The 16,371-nt window shown below is 36.4% G+C and overlaps 1 protein-coding gene across 7 annotated transcripts in view; it reads left to right on the forward strand.

Annotated features, from left to right (window-relative positions):
- Positions 1 to 16,371, forward strand: part of GRIA2 (glutamate ionotropic receptor AMPA type subunit 2) — a 127,721-nt gene that overhangs the window by 56,994 nt on the left and 54,356 nt on the right. For all 7 annotated transcript variants that reach the window (XM_019626472.1, XM_019626471.1, XM_019626475.1 and 4 more), the window contains exon 3: positions 9,820 to 10,059. In XM_019626472.1, the coding sequence (XP_019482017.1) occupies positions 9,820 to 10,059 (240 nt within the window). The remainder of the gene's footprint in view (positions 1 to 9,819; positions 10,060 to 16,371) is intronic.

Consider the following 16,371-nt stretch of genomic DNA (forward strand, 5'->3'; position numbering starts at 1 on the left):
TATGGGAAATTATCATGCCGAATGGTTGTTACCAGCGGTTGCTTCTCCGAAGAGTAAACAGTGAAGGGAAATTATAGCCTTTTAATGAAATGCTTTTTACAATTTGTATTAGACTTTATTCCTGTTATTTTTGAGTTATAAACATTTTATTTATGTTAAGAGAAATGCAAGGGCCAAAAGTAAGTTGCTAATCCTTTCCTGGGGGAACTCTTTTCACATCATTAGTTTTATCCCTGCTCCTCTTATTGAAGGGGGTGTGACAATGAGCAGACAAGCCCTTTGGACAACTTTAGAGCAAAGTGCCATGATGTTCCACTACCAAACATTACCAGGAGCCACGCATCAAGTGTGAGGGAGTCCCTCATGCTCAAGTTAATGCCTCTAGTTACTTAGCAATTTAGGGATGTATGCTAATGACCCAGTGCATTTCTTAGTATATTTACATAATTGTGTGTTGTAATATTCAATGTTTTTCTATTTTAATAAATACCTATGAGTTAACATATAGGTGCTGAGGCATATAAGTAGCAACCCTCTCACTTACCAACATCTGAGATAAGCAAGAAAGTCCTGTGATAGCTTCAGAAACTGAGCCAAACACAAGGAAGAGGGTTAGCAGATCTGGCTGGGGAGCTTCCAGAAAAGCAAGGCAATCCAGCTCTGTCATTTTTTATTTTTTTACATGTGACTTTAAAAAGTATTTTAAGTAAAAATCTAGATATTTTATGTGTTTCAATTATTTTTTTTAAGTAGCTTTTATCACAAAAGCTAAAATGTTTATTTGTACTGAAATATCATCAGACCCATATTTGGTAGAAACATAGTTCTTCAATTTTGTTCATCCTAATTACAGTCAGATAAAAGATTAAACATTTCTTTAGGCATCAAGAGTAGCTTGAAGCTAAGGATATCCCTGACAGCCTGATGGTGGAGATAAAGATGAAGTAGAAAAATTAAAAACTGGAGGAAAAAAACAACAAAAAAAAACCTGAAGGAGGAAATAGGACAAGTGGGAATGAGAATATAAAAAGAAGAAAGAAAGAAAGCAAGAAAGACTAAAAAAACACAAAGAGAATGGTAGACTTGAATTTGTGAAAGTTTACTATATCTTACACACTAATTTTACATGACTAAGAATATGATGAATAATAAATATTCACTGCCTGGCATTTTATATAATTTCTGTCTTTGCTATTTGGCCACGCGGGCCCAAGTTTGAGCTCCATGGGACCTCTGGGGGCCCTGAGACATTTGAAAGCTGCCATTTGCCGGAAGTGCACAGTTGGCTGGTGTCACAACCAGGATTAGACACCAGGCCCCCAGACATGCAGCTGGGCACTTTTTAGCCACAACATTCAGATCGCATCAGGGAATGCTGTGCCCAGAACTCACACAGAGCATTCAAGCTGAGCAAGAGTTTGCAGAGGGTAGAACTCTGTGTATTCATGAGGAAGAAATGCATGTCCAAGGGAAGAAGAATGGGACTATCTTTTGTGAAATAGCATCTTGTATAAACGGAGGTAATTCTCTTTCATTTACGTGTCCAGAACCCATCATTAAAATTCACACGAGAGTTATTGCCCATTACTGCCAATCCTACTGTTGCCGGCTCTCCCAGATGATGAATGAAGCCAGAATAAATGTTAGAGATATTTTAAAGCTGCATATAATATGGACAACAGCAATAAACTTAAGACATTTCACCTCACTCAGCAAACATAACATGAAGGTCAGGAAGGATAAATGTTTGTTAGAGGGAAAGAAAAATGTATTACTACAACTTCATAGTCTTCTGCTGAGTGATGACACATCACATTTAATATTTGTATGAAAAATGGTATCAAAATGTATGCAAAGGAGAGGTAATTTATCATCGTAAAGATTTGTGGCAGGGCTATAGGCAAAACCATCAGTGAGGCAATTTATAGAGAATGTCATGGTGCTGAATGTTTATTCTTCTTCACATTTTCTTTGAATCGTTTAGTGTTTCATTTAATAGCTATACACTGAGTGTCTCTGTTATGAACTGTGCTCGGCTCTGAGGAACAGGAGTGGACAGGGAAAAGGCTAGGGTAGGCTTTTAAAGAGATGAGAGTTTTGTGAGAGGTGCTGAACTGTCAGCTCCCCAATGGGAAATCCTTCCTGTCAATTGATAGGACAAGAAGGTGTCTCAGTAGCTATATGAACTTTAAAATAATCCCATTGGTGGAAAGTAGATAGTTTTACTCAATTTCATCATGAGAACATCATATTGCATTTACCTAAATATTCCAAGAATAAAAGAATTACAGTTCCATTTTTAACATTCTCACAAGGTTTTACACGGAAACCGAATGTTATGCATGCCATAGGTTACAACAATTACATTTTTAAGGGAATAAATGATGCTTATGATCAGTTATGATCAGATGTGAGGCTGAACAATTCCATGGAATTAGAGAAATAAGACATGAGAGATGGTGAGAATACCTGAGGACATTTTCAGGTAGAAAATGTGTTAGTAGACATATGTCCAAAACAAAGAAGTTCACCTTTCTCATTTAGGTTACCAAATGCATCTCCCTCTACGTAATGTTTTAGCTCAGTAACTTCATCACTCTTGGTACAAGTTATCCACATATAAAATACATTTTGAAAGCTTAAAAATAATACAATTTCACAAACATTTCAAAGACTGTCTCCTCATAGTAATGATTGTGGTTTGTTTGTTTTTCTCCTATTATGAGAACAGATAGACTAAATTTCACAGGTCATGTTAAACTAATGCTAGGTATTTTGCTATGATAATGAAGGAAGAAAATACTATTGTGACACGACTGCAGAAAGACTCCAATATCAACAGAAACAAAATTGTATCACAAGAACCTGTTTTATATCCTATTATCCAATTGGTTTACATCACGTATTCATTCAACAAATATTTAATAATATACTTGTGAAGAAATTCTGCATTGGGCATTGGAAAGACTACAAAAATGATTATGGTTGGATTTGTTGTCCTTAACACATTTAATGATTTATATTTTCCCTAGTACTTTTCTATGTATTTTCTAATTTAAACTTATGGCTTGCCTCTAAGGTAGGCAGGATAGTCATGCACGACATTCGATAGATTAGGAAACTGAGGCTCAGGTTTAGTGACTCTTCTACCAGATGGCTAGGGAAGGCTAGAGCTGGACTTCCAATTCAGGTGTTCGTATTCTCTTCTCACACTGACCCCTGCTGTCAAGGAGGTCACAAGCCATGCCACACACACACACACACACACACACACACACACACACACACACACACACTGGAACATATTGTACTTCAGGCCAGGAGCGAGGTGAAGGCAGAGTGCTTAAGGGGTTCGTAACCAGGGAAGCCATATTCAGTTGATAGTGAGCAGGACACCCTTCATGGAAGAATTGGCATTTTACTACTTGACATTTATCAAGTATCTCCTGTGTGCCAAGTATGTGATAGGTTATGCATTTAGAGATAACCAGTACTTCATTCTCTGCATTCAATTACCTCAGAGAGGGCAAAGCTAGACATAACTCAGGCTAATACTCACACATGCAGATTGGTTCAGAATCACAGATAGGAGAGGCATGGAACTCAGACCACAGTGAGTAGCTAACACCTGAGCACTGTTATGTATATTACTCTCTAAGCAATGGGAAGACACTGATGATTTTAATCAGGAGGGTTACATCTGCCATGATAAGAAAGAGATTTATTGTAAAGAGGGCTATTTGGGAGGCTGTGGCACCAATCCAGTCAATAAATATTTAAGAAGCATATTAAGGCAATGTCAGTGGAGCTGGAGAGTATGGATTATAGAGGCCGAATGGGCTATATTGGGTGACAATTTGTATGCTGGGGATAAAGAAAGGGCAGAAATCAGCAATGATTCTCACATTCTGAAAAGATGGGTTCAATTTTGACACATGAACACTTGTCTCACAGAATTGGTGAATTTTAGAAAGGTGTAAAATCCTGATGCATGGTTAATAAATAGTTAACAACAAGATTGATTAGAACATGGAATATAAGTAGGGAGGTCATGAGAGACTTCTGTGGGGCTTATTAGTTGCCAGCACTGTTTCAGCTTATTTATTCTCTAATACTGCCCATCCCACGGTGAAGTGGGTAGGTAGTATTATTGTCCTCCTTTACACATGACTAAGCTGAGACAGAGTGACATAAAGTAACTTGTACAACCAAGTCCAACAAAATAATAGTAAAGCCAGAATTTTCTCAAGTTCTCAAGTTTAGCCTCTACAACTGCTATATCTAAGGTCAGAACCCCAAGATTACTGGATGCAGAGTAATAACTTTTCTGTGGTATTTAATAGTTCAGAATAAAGTTATAGGTTTTTAGACAATATAAAACAGTGGTATTTTATGTATTTTTTTTTCTTTTTTATTCTAGAAAATGCACACTCTAGGTCTTGAAAGAATTAAATGTTTTAATTAAAAAATTGTGCTAGCAAGGAAATTATATGAAATAATCATGAAAATAAATGATTAAAAATTAATCATGAGTGGTATATTTATAGTGTATACTTGAAATATATATATATATATATGTATATATAGTATATTTGCTGCATAATTATATACAATATATTTATGGTATATTTTCTCAGAAAATGAACAGATAAAGAGAAACAACTGAGGTGATGATTAGGTTTGGGAAACATTTGCACAAAATTTGAATTTGACCTTGTGAAAAAGGATACAACATCAAGGACGGAGTGTAAGACAAGAAGAAAAACAATTGGAAGACAGATCGTTGAAGAATGCCTTTTAAGTGGTGTGCTGTAGGTGATACAAGAGTATGAACGGAAGGAAGGGGAGAGAGGAGGTAGGGTTTAGTAGCAGAACGAAGGAGAAAGAAGACAAAGGTGCAGATACAAGCAGTACTTAAGAATGTTACACAAGCTTCATATAAATAGGAACCTCACCTGTCACTCTTAATGCTATCTCCTTCATACCTAGAACAGTACATAGTAAGTTCCCCAAAATACTTGGTTAATGTGGAAAGGATGAAGTAAAATAAATTGGAAAGGGTTATAGATAGCACAAACAGGACAAGAAAGAGTAATGAATTAATTATTCTGAAAAATATAGACAATCAATGATTGCAAGAGTTATGATGCCATGAGAAAAAGAAAGAAAATCAACACAAAGACATACCTTGTAGGATAAGATTTTCAGAGTTTCCTCTCCTTGTTTTTATGAAATTATTTGGAATGATATGAAATTAGATGTTTTCCAATGGGTGACATTGGAGGGTAAGAGATTGGAGCTATCACCTTCAGCTAAGGATTGACTATGTCTATCCCATTTGTTGTGGCATTTTCTGAACCTAACACCATGCTTGTCTCATCGAATATTTACAATATATATTTCTTCAGTATAAATAGATAAGAGGAGGCAACAAGATGATGATGAAAATTTGGGAAACATGCATAAAAAGTTGAATTTGACCATATTAAAGGGATGAGACCACGCAGAGATAGAATGTAAAAAGAGAAGAACAAACAATTGTAAGACAAATTCTTGGAGAATGCCTTTTCAGTTTAAGATGTATAATAATAATCATAAATTGAAAGGTGATTAGAGGGAAAGGAAACGTATCAGGATGGTATGATTTTACTTGTCAGCAATGTAGAGAATTGAAAAAGAGAAAAACTAGTACCAGTAGAAAAAGAGAGAGCGAGAGTAATTCAAAGGGCATGTTTTTTATTAATAAATTCAGAGAAGCAAGAAAAGTTAGATCTGATAAAAAGATCATTGGATAGTGACCAGGAGGTTGTTGCTGACAAATGACAGGTAAATTTCAATAGTAAAATCCAAGTCAAAGTTTACAAGGGGTTAATGTCAGAAGTGTAACGATGAAAGGAGAAAGATTGTCTGTGGTGTCCATATTTTGAAATCAGGATCGCTTGATGATGCGGCTTTCACCAGACTTTGAACAAGCTGCAATGGGGCTGCCTCTGTTCCTGCTTATGAGGCAGACTGTGCTGTTTCATTGGAGTGAATGGGAATTTATAAACATAAAAAAAACATTAAACAAAAATAAACCATGCTCTGTTCTTCTTTGGCCTTTCTACTAAATAACCATGCAAGGCTCTCTGGACTGGACTGAGTATGCTCCGGTGAGCAGCACCAATGAGCGGAATGACCCAAGAGGGAGAGATGTGCCTTGGGTGCACCATCAGCATTGTTATTGGCTGATATCATCTGGGCTTATAATAAAAAGTGGAATATTCAGCAAGTTACTTACTCCCAGGAGATGATCATTTCTGTTGTTTGACCTAACGTGTCTTTAAAAGGGACTCCTCTTTACTGCGTTTCTCAAAGTTGCTATTAAAGTAGAACTCAGGGAGAGTATCTTTATCACCTTGCAATCAGTTTTGAGCCTTAAGATATAACGGTAATTATAATAGTAATCAGCATAATCCTTCAGAAATTTGTAAGCATCTCATAGGGTCATTATATGGATCAGGGAGCTAAAGGTCAAACTGAGAGCTTTTCTGCTCCTTCCTCTGCTTTCAAAGATGATGTAGGGAAAGAATGACTATATAAAGGGTTCCAGTGTTGTCTAACTCATTTTAGAAAGGTGTCTTTGGAATTATATCCAGAGCTCTTGACACATTATTTGGATATTCTCAGTGGTAGTAAATTTTCTTTCTTTCAGGATGGATATAAGTTAGGGAAATAGCTTTACATTTTGGGGGGCATGGCTGGGAATAAGGTAGAGATCAAAACAAATAATTTCATTTCTAATCAAATGAAGAATAATTTTGAAGTAGTGCACTAATGTCCTTGTGTGTTGTGTCAATATAGTGTCATGTATCTGTGTTATATTGGGGAGAACATTAGCAATAGAATGCAAAACACTCTTGGCTATTTTGGGGATGGAGTATAACATTAAGGTTTTCATCTTGAGATGGTCACTCAACCTGCATAAACAAAATAGTTTAGCTTAAGTCAACATTCTGATTGATTCTTGGTTGTAAATCACAATGACATTCTTATTATGGTTGGGGACAGTGATTGACCTAAGATAAAGAGAGCGACATGAGCAATTTTCACAAAATGGTTATTAATTGTATGAATCATAAAGGGACATTATGAGAGAAATCTCTAGAAAAATAGAGGATATAGACAAATGAAAATTGAATATGTGCCATGATGAGATAAAAGATAAGGGAAGAGGGTTGAAAGAGACCAGAGATAGTCAGGAGAGAAAGACCATTGTTATAAAATTACATTTATTGGAGAATTAGCCCAATTGCCTGAAAAAAAAATGCCTTCTGAGTTAGGTGAATTGTGATTTCTTACGAAGTTTTGTACAGCTGTGTCTGCTGTTGGGCCAAAATCAAGTGTTTCCAGATGGCCATGAAAACAAAGAGGCCCCATGACAACTCACTCCAGAGTCTAAAACAAATGGAAAATGAAAGCTATGGCTCCTTACGAAGATCGTCTATGCATTCAGTGACATCCTTCATCAAGCCTTGTGCAGATGCTGTGGCTGCTGTTCCTATCACAGAAGCTATACTATTTAGATGACATACCGACACTGAAGAAAATGAACTGAAATAGACCCAAAGAGAATTTTATAGCAATTTCCCCCTTTTATACGTCATATGGAGTCATCAATTTCTGAAAACCATAAAATTTAAGATATACATGTCAGTATCCATAGATCCAGGTATAAAATAAGAAATCATCACAGAATTTGCTTAGAAGGGTTTTAACAATGAAAGGACTTTTTCATGTATGTGAAAAATGAACATATTCAAATACCTAAAAGGTTAGTTTCAACTTCCGTACTTAGGAAAAGACAAAAATATAAACATGAATAAAAGGCAGAGATCTCATCTTCATGTTAAAGTATGAAATAAATGTAAGGAAATATATTCAGTTGTCTTCTGAGATATATTAGATTGTTCTACAGAATATTAGTAATAAAGGAGAAGACATCAATTGATATATTACACAGACATAACCTAGAAATCCCAGCAAATGCATATTAGAAAGACAAGTAAGTTGAAGATTAGTAAATATTTAAAGGAAAATGGAAATATTTGATAAATAAGAACCACTCAAAAAAAATAGCCAATCTTGCTTTCTTTTAATTTCTTGTCATACAATAGTCACTAAAAACAATTGTCTGTTACTTATTGATTGCCTGGAGTTGGTTATTAGAATCTGTATGTATTTTAGCAGTGCTATTACTCATGAAACCTATTTTTCTACAGACCACCTATATTTGTGAAGGAAATAAAATAAAGTAAGATAGTATTGGTCTTGTCCTTTATGTGGGGTTGATTAATTTAAAATGATGCTTGATATTATGTTCTGGGTTTTTAGATTATGTTCCCGGAGAGCAGATTTCCATTCCTGGGTTGAAAATGGTCCTTGATATTAAAAAATATATCAGCTACTCATTCACACAAAGCCATGAGGTTGACCTAAATTGGTGGTCTTAAGGCCTGTAGCATGGGTAGTTTCTGTAGCACATTACAAGAGACCAGCCTTGGAGAAAATACCCTTTAATTCTCAGAGAAATATAATCAGATTATTCTGACTGTATGGTGAGAAATAGAATGGGAGGGGCCTAACCAGATAAAGGAGGAAAGTTGGGTCAGTATTTCAATAACCCAAGTAAGAAGAGCAGTATTATCCATTAGTTAAGAACATGGACTCCAAATCCTCATTGCTTAGGTTTGAGCACACCATCTCTCACTTATAGCTGTGTGACCTTGGGTAATCACTTAATCTCCCTATGTGTCAATTTTCTTATCAGTAATTGGGCAGTAATAATAGTTCAACCTCAAGGGCTTCATCAGAAATTAGTGTTGGTGTACCAGGGAACATGGTAGGCACAAGGCAAGCACAATGTAAGTATAGGCTGTAGTGAAGAAGGATGGTTAGACTGGAGCTAGAAATAAGTGGATCACATTTGAGTATATTTAGGTATTAGAATGAGCAATACTAGTGATGGTCTGACTGTGCGGAAGGGGGCGAGAGAAGGTAATGTCATATGCCACTCACTGAACTACAAATATTGTTAGAGGATACGGGATTATGGGGACAACAGGGACTTTCAAATCATTTGTTATTTTTCAATGGGTGATGGTCCTAAGCCAAAATACGTTGATTATTATCAACTCCATATTCTTTGTTGTATATGGAGTAGAACATATGGGATAATTTAAGTCCATGGGAAAGATTAGAATTAGGAGTACTGAACTTCATTGAATTACTACTTGACTGAGTGACCCAATGTGAGAGAGGCCTCTGCCCAGTGATATGTCTCTTTATGTGGGATGTGAGTCTTGCATCCATCTTCTCTGAAAGATGTTTTGGTCACCAGTAGAACTCTTCATAAGCACACTGACCTTCTAGTATAAAAGCATCACTAATACAATAAAGCCTTTTAAAAGAATGTGTATAAATCCCAGGTAAGTGCAGTTTGCTCTTATAACTAATGATTTTTACTTGCACTATTTTTTTAATGGGACTGTCTGAAAATATGTTTATAGTTACATAGCTTATTAAACAATAATGTAGATATTTTTATACCTAGCATTACTATTTTAATGCTTTTTACAGTTTTTACATTTGAATTCCTCAAATTGAGTGCTAAGTAAATAAGTTCTCATACATTTGATGGATCATTGATATAAACTTTGTATTTCTTTTGATTTGTTGATTATTGTGTATTTTACATAAAAAGACATTAAGTTTCAGGCAAATCCATGTGACTGTGCCAACTTCAATGATTTCTGTTTTCTGTTCTCCCTATTCTTCTAGTTTGCTCCCAGTTTTCAAGAGGAGTCTATGCCATTTTTGGATTTTACGACAAGAAGTCTGTAAATACCATCACATCATTTTGTGGAACACTCCACGTCTCCTTCATCACTCCCAGCTTTCCAACAGATGGCACACATCCGTTTGTCATTCAGATGAGACCTGACCTCAAAGGAGCACTTCTTAGTTTGATCGAATACTATCAATGGGACAAGTTTGCATACCTCTATGACAGTGACAGAGGTAAGTGAAAATGTCTCTATCTCTTGATAATGGGTCTAACTTAATGCTCACCTTTGACACTTATATGTGATTTGACACATACATGTGATGCTGAAGAGCTACACAGGTGTATTCAGGTTCAAGGGTAATGTGGTTTAATATTGCTGTGTAAATAAAGAAATGCAATTCAAAACATGGGGAACATAGAGTAAAATGGGAAAAAAAAGGGTGAATGCACAATTTATAGATATGGACTGTGTCAGCCCAATGCCCAAACATACAGTTGTGATGTAAAAGGCACCTTCTGGCATCAGCAACCAGGACCCTATGGTGATGATATTATTTGTTCAAGGTCAGTGAAGTGGCTGCCTTGAAAACTGGTTTAAGTAAAATTTGAATTACTACATATACAAGAGCTTCTGCAGAAATGTATAATTATTTATTTTCACATGCAAAAATGTTATCAGGCAGGTATAATAGTTACTAACCTCACTTTAAAATGAGATCACTGGCTCAGAGAAATCACAGGACTTGTGCATAATGGACCCACGTGTGGCCCAGCTGAACACAGGTCTTCTGGTACCAAACCCATGCTTTTTTCACAATTTTATATAATTGTTTATGATATGTTCTTGATTAGTGTGCCAATTGGATAGCTTGGCTCATTATACTAAAGTTTGGTTTTTTGGGGGGCGTGGATGGCACATCCCTGTTTCCCATATCTCTTGTTGTGAAGTTTAACATTAGCAGATCTGCCTGACTTACCTATCGTAAACTCCCAGATGTCTTAGCCATTCCTGGGTCCATTATTTGACTTCGGTGGCTCTGTGCACTTCCTAAAATAATATGAACATTTTGTATACATGTTCATATATGTATTTTTCTAGAAAGATTATCCCTAGCTAAACTCAAAAGGATTAAGAACCTGTATTGTAAAGGTACCTAAATACTCTTCTTCAGCAGCTTGCTTCCTGGAATATTTCAAGGTTCAAATGAAAATCAGAAGCCTACTTCGACCTTCTTAACCCACAAGGGCAGACAAGAAGACAGCCAACCGTTAGTTCTCAATTGATCAGTTCATAGGCATCCGCTGCAGCAATCCTGAGTCAGGAGTGCTCAAGCTAGGTGTCTGATTCTCTGCCCGGTCCTCCAGTCCTGAGAATCAGAATGCTCAGTGGACAAATGAGTCAGCACTACACAAGATGAAAAAAATCTGCTGTGTCAACAACGTTTTCCCCCTGCTTTGAGAGTTTTGCTCTTCCCATGGGGAATGATCAACTGAAACACAGAGCCATTTAATGTAAATATGGATTCCAGTGTGCTGGATAATTCTGAAGCATACTTTTTATTAATGTGATAAAAGGGCTTATAAAACCGAGTTTAATCATAGTCTTCCCTCTTGCTCTCTAATTCCTTAATTATCTGTTATGTTGCTAAAACTAACCTGAAATAGGAAGTATTCTCGATGCTTCTTTCACCCTTGCATCCTATTCATGTGATTTCCACCTACAAATATTTGATCTCTAGACACTCTTCTTTTTCACTGTCATGACTCCAGACCAAGCCACCATCATGTGTCTATTTCTTTGTCTCTCTACTTTCACATTTGTTTTTCTTGAATCTGTCTCCACAAAGTAGACAGATGTTTACATGCTTTTAAATGCTTCCCTGACCACATCACTCCCTTGCTTAAAATACTTCAATGGCTTCTCATTGTAATGAGGATAAAATTAAAAATTCTTACCATGGCTTTAAAGTCTTATGGTATCTGTTCCCTGCCAATTTCCACTACTGCCCTGCTCACTCACTATGCTAAATCCATCTAATTAACCTTTCACTTTCTCAGATGCACCAAACTCTTTCATGGCAAATCTGCATGTATCTGTAATTCTTTCTCTTCCTTCCTTTCAGTTTATACAAGATTTCCACAGAGATGCATTTGATACATCTCTCTCAAAGCAATCTATTTCCTTACATACTACTGATCACAATTTATAATTAATTGTGGCATTCATTCTGTCATCCAAGAAGCACTTTTGAGCTAATACTATGTTCAAAGGACTGGTTTAGTCACACAGGCGAAGCATTATGCTTTTTATTTAAGATCTGGCTATAAGCCCCAGGAAGCCAATGCCCAGGCAGTACCCTGAACGCTGGTGTACAGCTCTTACCTATACACATAAATGCTGAAGGTAATGCTGGGACAGAGTTGATATTCAATAAATAGTGTGAATGAGTTCAGCAACTGTGTATTCTAAGTTTAAGATGACATTAGAACCTGAACCTTGCTTGCTAAATTAAAGGATCAGGAGATGAATTGTCTTTACTGCTTTAATGTCTCACGAGGTTGAAGGTGACATTTTTACTTTAGGGATATACTTTACTTTCACTGTGCCCTCTAGGTGAAACTGAACTTTTGAGAAAATTTAGATGGACAACAGCTGAAAAAGAGAACCTCTAGTATTTGAAAAGAGATAAAGAAAGGAAAACTGTAGGGAATGATCGGGTGAGAATGGATGAATTTATGTACTTGTAAAAAGAACCTGTGACATTTAAAAAATGATTTTATTAATACTTTAGAATTATTAAATGAAATTGAAGTGATGAAATAATCTCATCATTAAATTATACAAATTGAGTTGAGCTCAAGTGCATTGTTCAGAGAAGAACATTAAAGTAAAGAGATAAATGTGTAAGACTGAAAATACTAGCATAACATTTGACCTTTATGTAGTGTTTTATTTGGCTGATGGAAATGGTATGTTTGCTATCTAATGTTCTCTTATTATCTTAATTTTTATAGTTTTGCCATCATATTATATTTATAAAAGTTTATTTATACGTTCACCATGCTACCTGGTTTCTTTGTTCCTTAAGCCATTTTTTTTGCACCTCATGGAAGCACCTTCTTACTTTAATGTTAACATGATTTAAGAATGTGTATATATTCCCTTTACCCATAGTATGCATGGTGTTAAAAATAGACTCCATGGGCTGGCCGAGTGGTGCGATGGTTAAGAACCGGCTTGGGATGCCAGAGAGCCCCGGTTCGGATCCCACCTATGAGGGCAAGTGACACTGCCCTTCACAGCTAAGATGCTGAACAACAGCTCAACCTGGAGCTGGGCTGCCGTGAGTCACCGGCGACGGCATAGGCTGCAGCCCCTGTGGCAGTGGGTTGCCATGGGCTACTGTATGTAGCCAGCATCCAGCGTGAGCGGCCAGCAGCCGCAGTGAGCGGCTGTCCAGAAGCCAGCGACTGATCTGCCTCGGCCGGGAAGAATGCAATGATCGTGCCAACTTGAGCCAGTGAAGCAACGTCCTCCACAACTAGACTGAAGAACAGAAAGACAGCGACTTGTCTGTTCCCCTTCCCCCAATTCCCAAGCACTGTTCCCATCCCTCCAATTCCCCAATAAAAATCTTAAAAAAACAAAAAAAAAATAGACTCCATGATTTCATCTCTACGTGCTTCAGTTTCAAATGATTAGGTCTGTTTTTTGATGTGACACCCTTTCCACCTCCTAAATTATATGTTTCTTTTTTCTTTTCCTTTTCTTTTCAGTGTTTAATAATCTTTACTTTTCTGAGAGCCTAGATCAGGTAAACATATTTGAAACTTTTAATTTCTAAATATACAAATCGATGTTCTTTTGAACAGCATAGAGCCCAAGCGTGAAAATGGCTTCCAAAATTCTACCCTGAATATGAACTAGAAAAAAAAAGACTTAAAATGTTTCTGTGCTTCTTCATTGCACTATTCTTAACAATTATACCTTTCCCACATTCAACCATCCATCCAAGTGTGGAGTAACAGGTCCAGGAAGGTACATCTCACTTATAAACAAAAGAGGACATAGATGTATCCTGATTTGTATAGATCACCTTTGTCTATTTCAAGTTTACTGGTGAGAGAAGTGCTTGAACTGTTCATTTGGTGCCATGTGACCTTTTAGGACTGCCAAGTGGGCAGTGGCCTGGCACTACTTGTTGGCCCAGTGCCCTTCCTAAAAGTTGCATATTACTGCTCCATAGAGATTATTTAGAAAGGTCTTCAATACATTTTGGACTAGACAGTAGTGAGGTTATCTATTAATGCATTAAATCAAGATTTACTTTGAATATATATGTACTGAATTTGAAGCAGAACTTAATTAAAATGTGGTTTTTATTTATTGGTTTACTGTCAATAAGTTAAGGTGATACATTTCTATAGACAGTAGGTAAAACCAAAACTTAATGTTTGTATATTCACGTCTTGGTTTTAATTTTGAGGCATACTGTTTTCCTGAAGGGAAACACTTTCACTCCAGTTCCAATAAAACATTATGCATGGAATAAAAATGCTTCCAAATCACTTTTTTTTTAGATGTTCCTGAGAAAGTCAATGAGGGAAATATATGTTAATCTAATCTGGCCTAGGCAGGCTGCCATGATTTAGTGATCATGAATATTAATTTCTGTGCCTGAAAGATGAATAAGGGCAATGAATTTTAAATGGAACAAAGAAAATATTTTTAAAAGAAAGACATGGTCTGAATGAAATATACCTAGTTGCAGTAATCACTTTTAATTCCACCCCTTAATGTCCAAACTAAAACATTTAGACTTCACCAGTTTTTAGGCTGATGGCTTTTCTCCCAGTGTTATTGACACCAGCTCAATATAAGACTGAACTACTACTAGTAATACTTTTTTAGGGGGATTATATCCAGAGTTTTACTGGACATAACTATTCCAGTAAAAATTAGGTACATGAGGCAGTAATACAATCCAATAATACTTCAATCTAACCATTCTTTATTTTAGCCAAACATCTGGGAATTTAGAACTTGATACTTTTGTAATATTCCTATTCCTGAGATTTTTTTAGAACATATTTTAAATGTTTATTAGGAGGAACAGTTAATTATGGATTTTTTTTCTATTTGTAGATAAACAATTGTGTATTTTAAGTTTTATTTGTTTTAAGTAATTCAGTAATAAGAAATCAGTCTCTGCTATAATAACTCAACATCCTGATATAATAGGATAGATATTAGAGTTTAATGATTAATATCTACCAATAGTTTTAAATACACAAACATTTATATAGAACTCCTATTGTCCATACATGTTTATATTCTGAATTAAGGGCTGAATGTATTTATAAAGATATGTCTATGTCAGTTTGTGTGAAAGGGAGAGAGGCATAGATCAAATAATACTTCCTCCCTATGTAAAATATGGTACCAAGAGACCAAGAGCAGCAATTTGTGATATGTTTGAATTTACTTTCACCTTAATAGTTGTAACATTCATTTTCAGTGATTTGTTAAAAAAATTTTTAAAACAATCCATTAATTTTTTTTAAGTTTTTTTTTTTTAAATTGGGGAATTGGGGGAGGGGAACAGCATTGGGAATCAGGGAAGGGGAACACACAAGTTGCTGTCCTTTTATTCTTCTGTCTAGTTGTGGAGGATGTGGCTTCACTGGCCCATGTTGGTATTATCATTGTGCTCTTCCCGGGTGAGGCAGATTGGTTGCCAGCCACTGGATGGCCACTTATGGCAGCTCTTGGAAGCTCACGCTGGCTGCAGGCCACTTATGGTAGCTCACAGAAGCCCACTGCAGCAGGGGCTGCAGCCCATGCCAGTGATGGCTACTCACGGCCGCCCAGCTCCAGGTCGAGTTGTTGTTCACCATCTTAGCTGTAGAGGGCGCAGTGTCACTGGCCCCCATGTGGGATCCAAACCGGGGCCCTGCTGCTCAGAGCTGGCATCCCAAGCCAACTCTTAATGAACACGCCACTCGGCTGGCCCAACAATCCATTAATTTTAAAGTCACAAGAGTTAATACAAAACTTTTCAGTGTGGTGAAGGGGGAGATCGAGTTGAGAGAGAGTTTGAGAGAGTCAGTTACTATTACTGAAAAAACAAATCTAAGAATATGGATCACTAAACATGGGCCAGCACTCACTTCAAATTTTGAGTTAGATCATTTTGTGGTTTGTGACTTCTGCTGTCCTTAGGAGATGATTTAAAATTATTCAGTGTCTTCTGACAAAACTACACCCATCAAGTCTGATATGTGCTACTTCAGCAGTTGAGCTTCTTAATAAATGGATATAATTGTTTTTTAGGCTTCATAGGTTGGAAAATATTAATTCTGAGAGTTTTAGTAACAGAGGCTCCATACCAACTGTGAGTTACTTGTGACACATAGAATAAATGAGTTTGAAACTCAGCCATTTCTTTAAATGCATTGTTATTGATTTTGCACATCATATTTTTTGACAAGGTGAAATGCCAAAAAATGTTAGGTTTAGAAATATCACTTGATGAAATCCATTA

This window comes from Hipposideros armiger, unplaced genomic scaffold (assembly GCF_001890085.2).
Source record: "Hipposideros armiger isolate ML-2016 unplaced genomic scaffold, ASM189008v1 scaffold_679, whole genome shotgun sequence".
Lineage (NCBI taxonomy): Eukaryota > Metazoa > Chordata > Mammalia > Chiroptera > Hipposideridae > Hipposideros > Hipposideros armiger.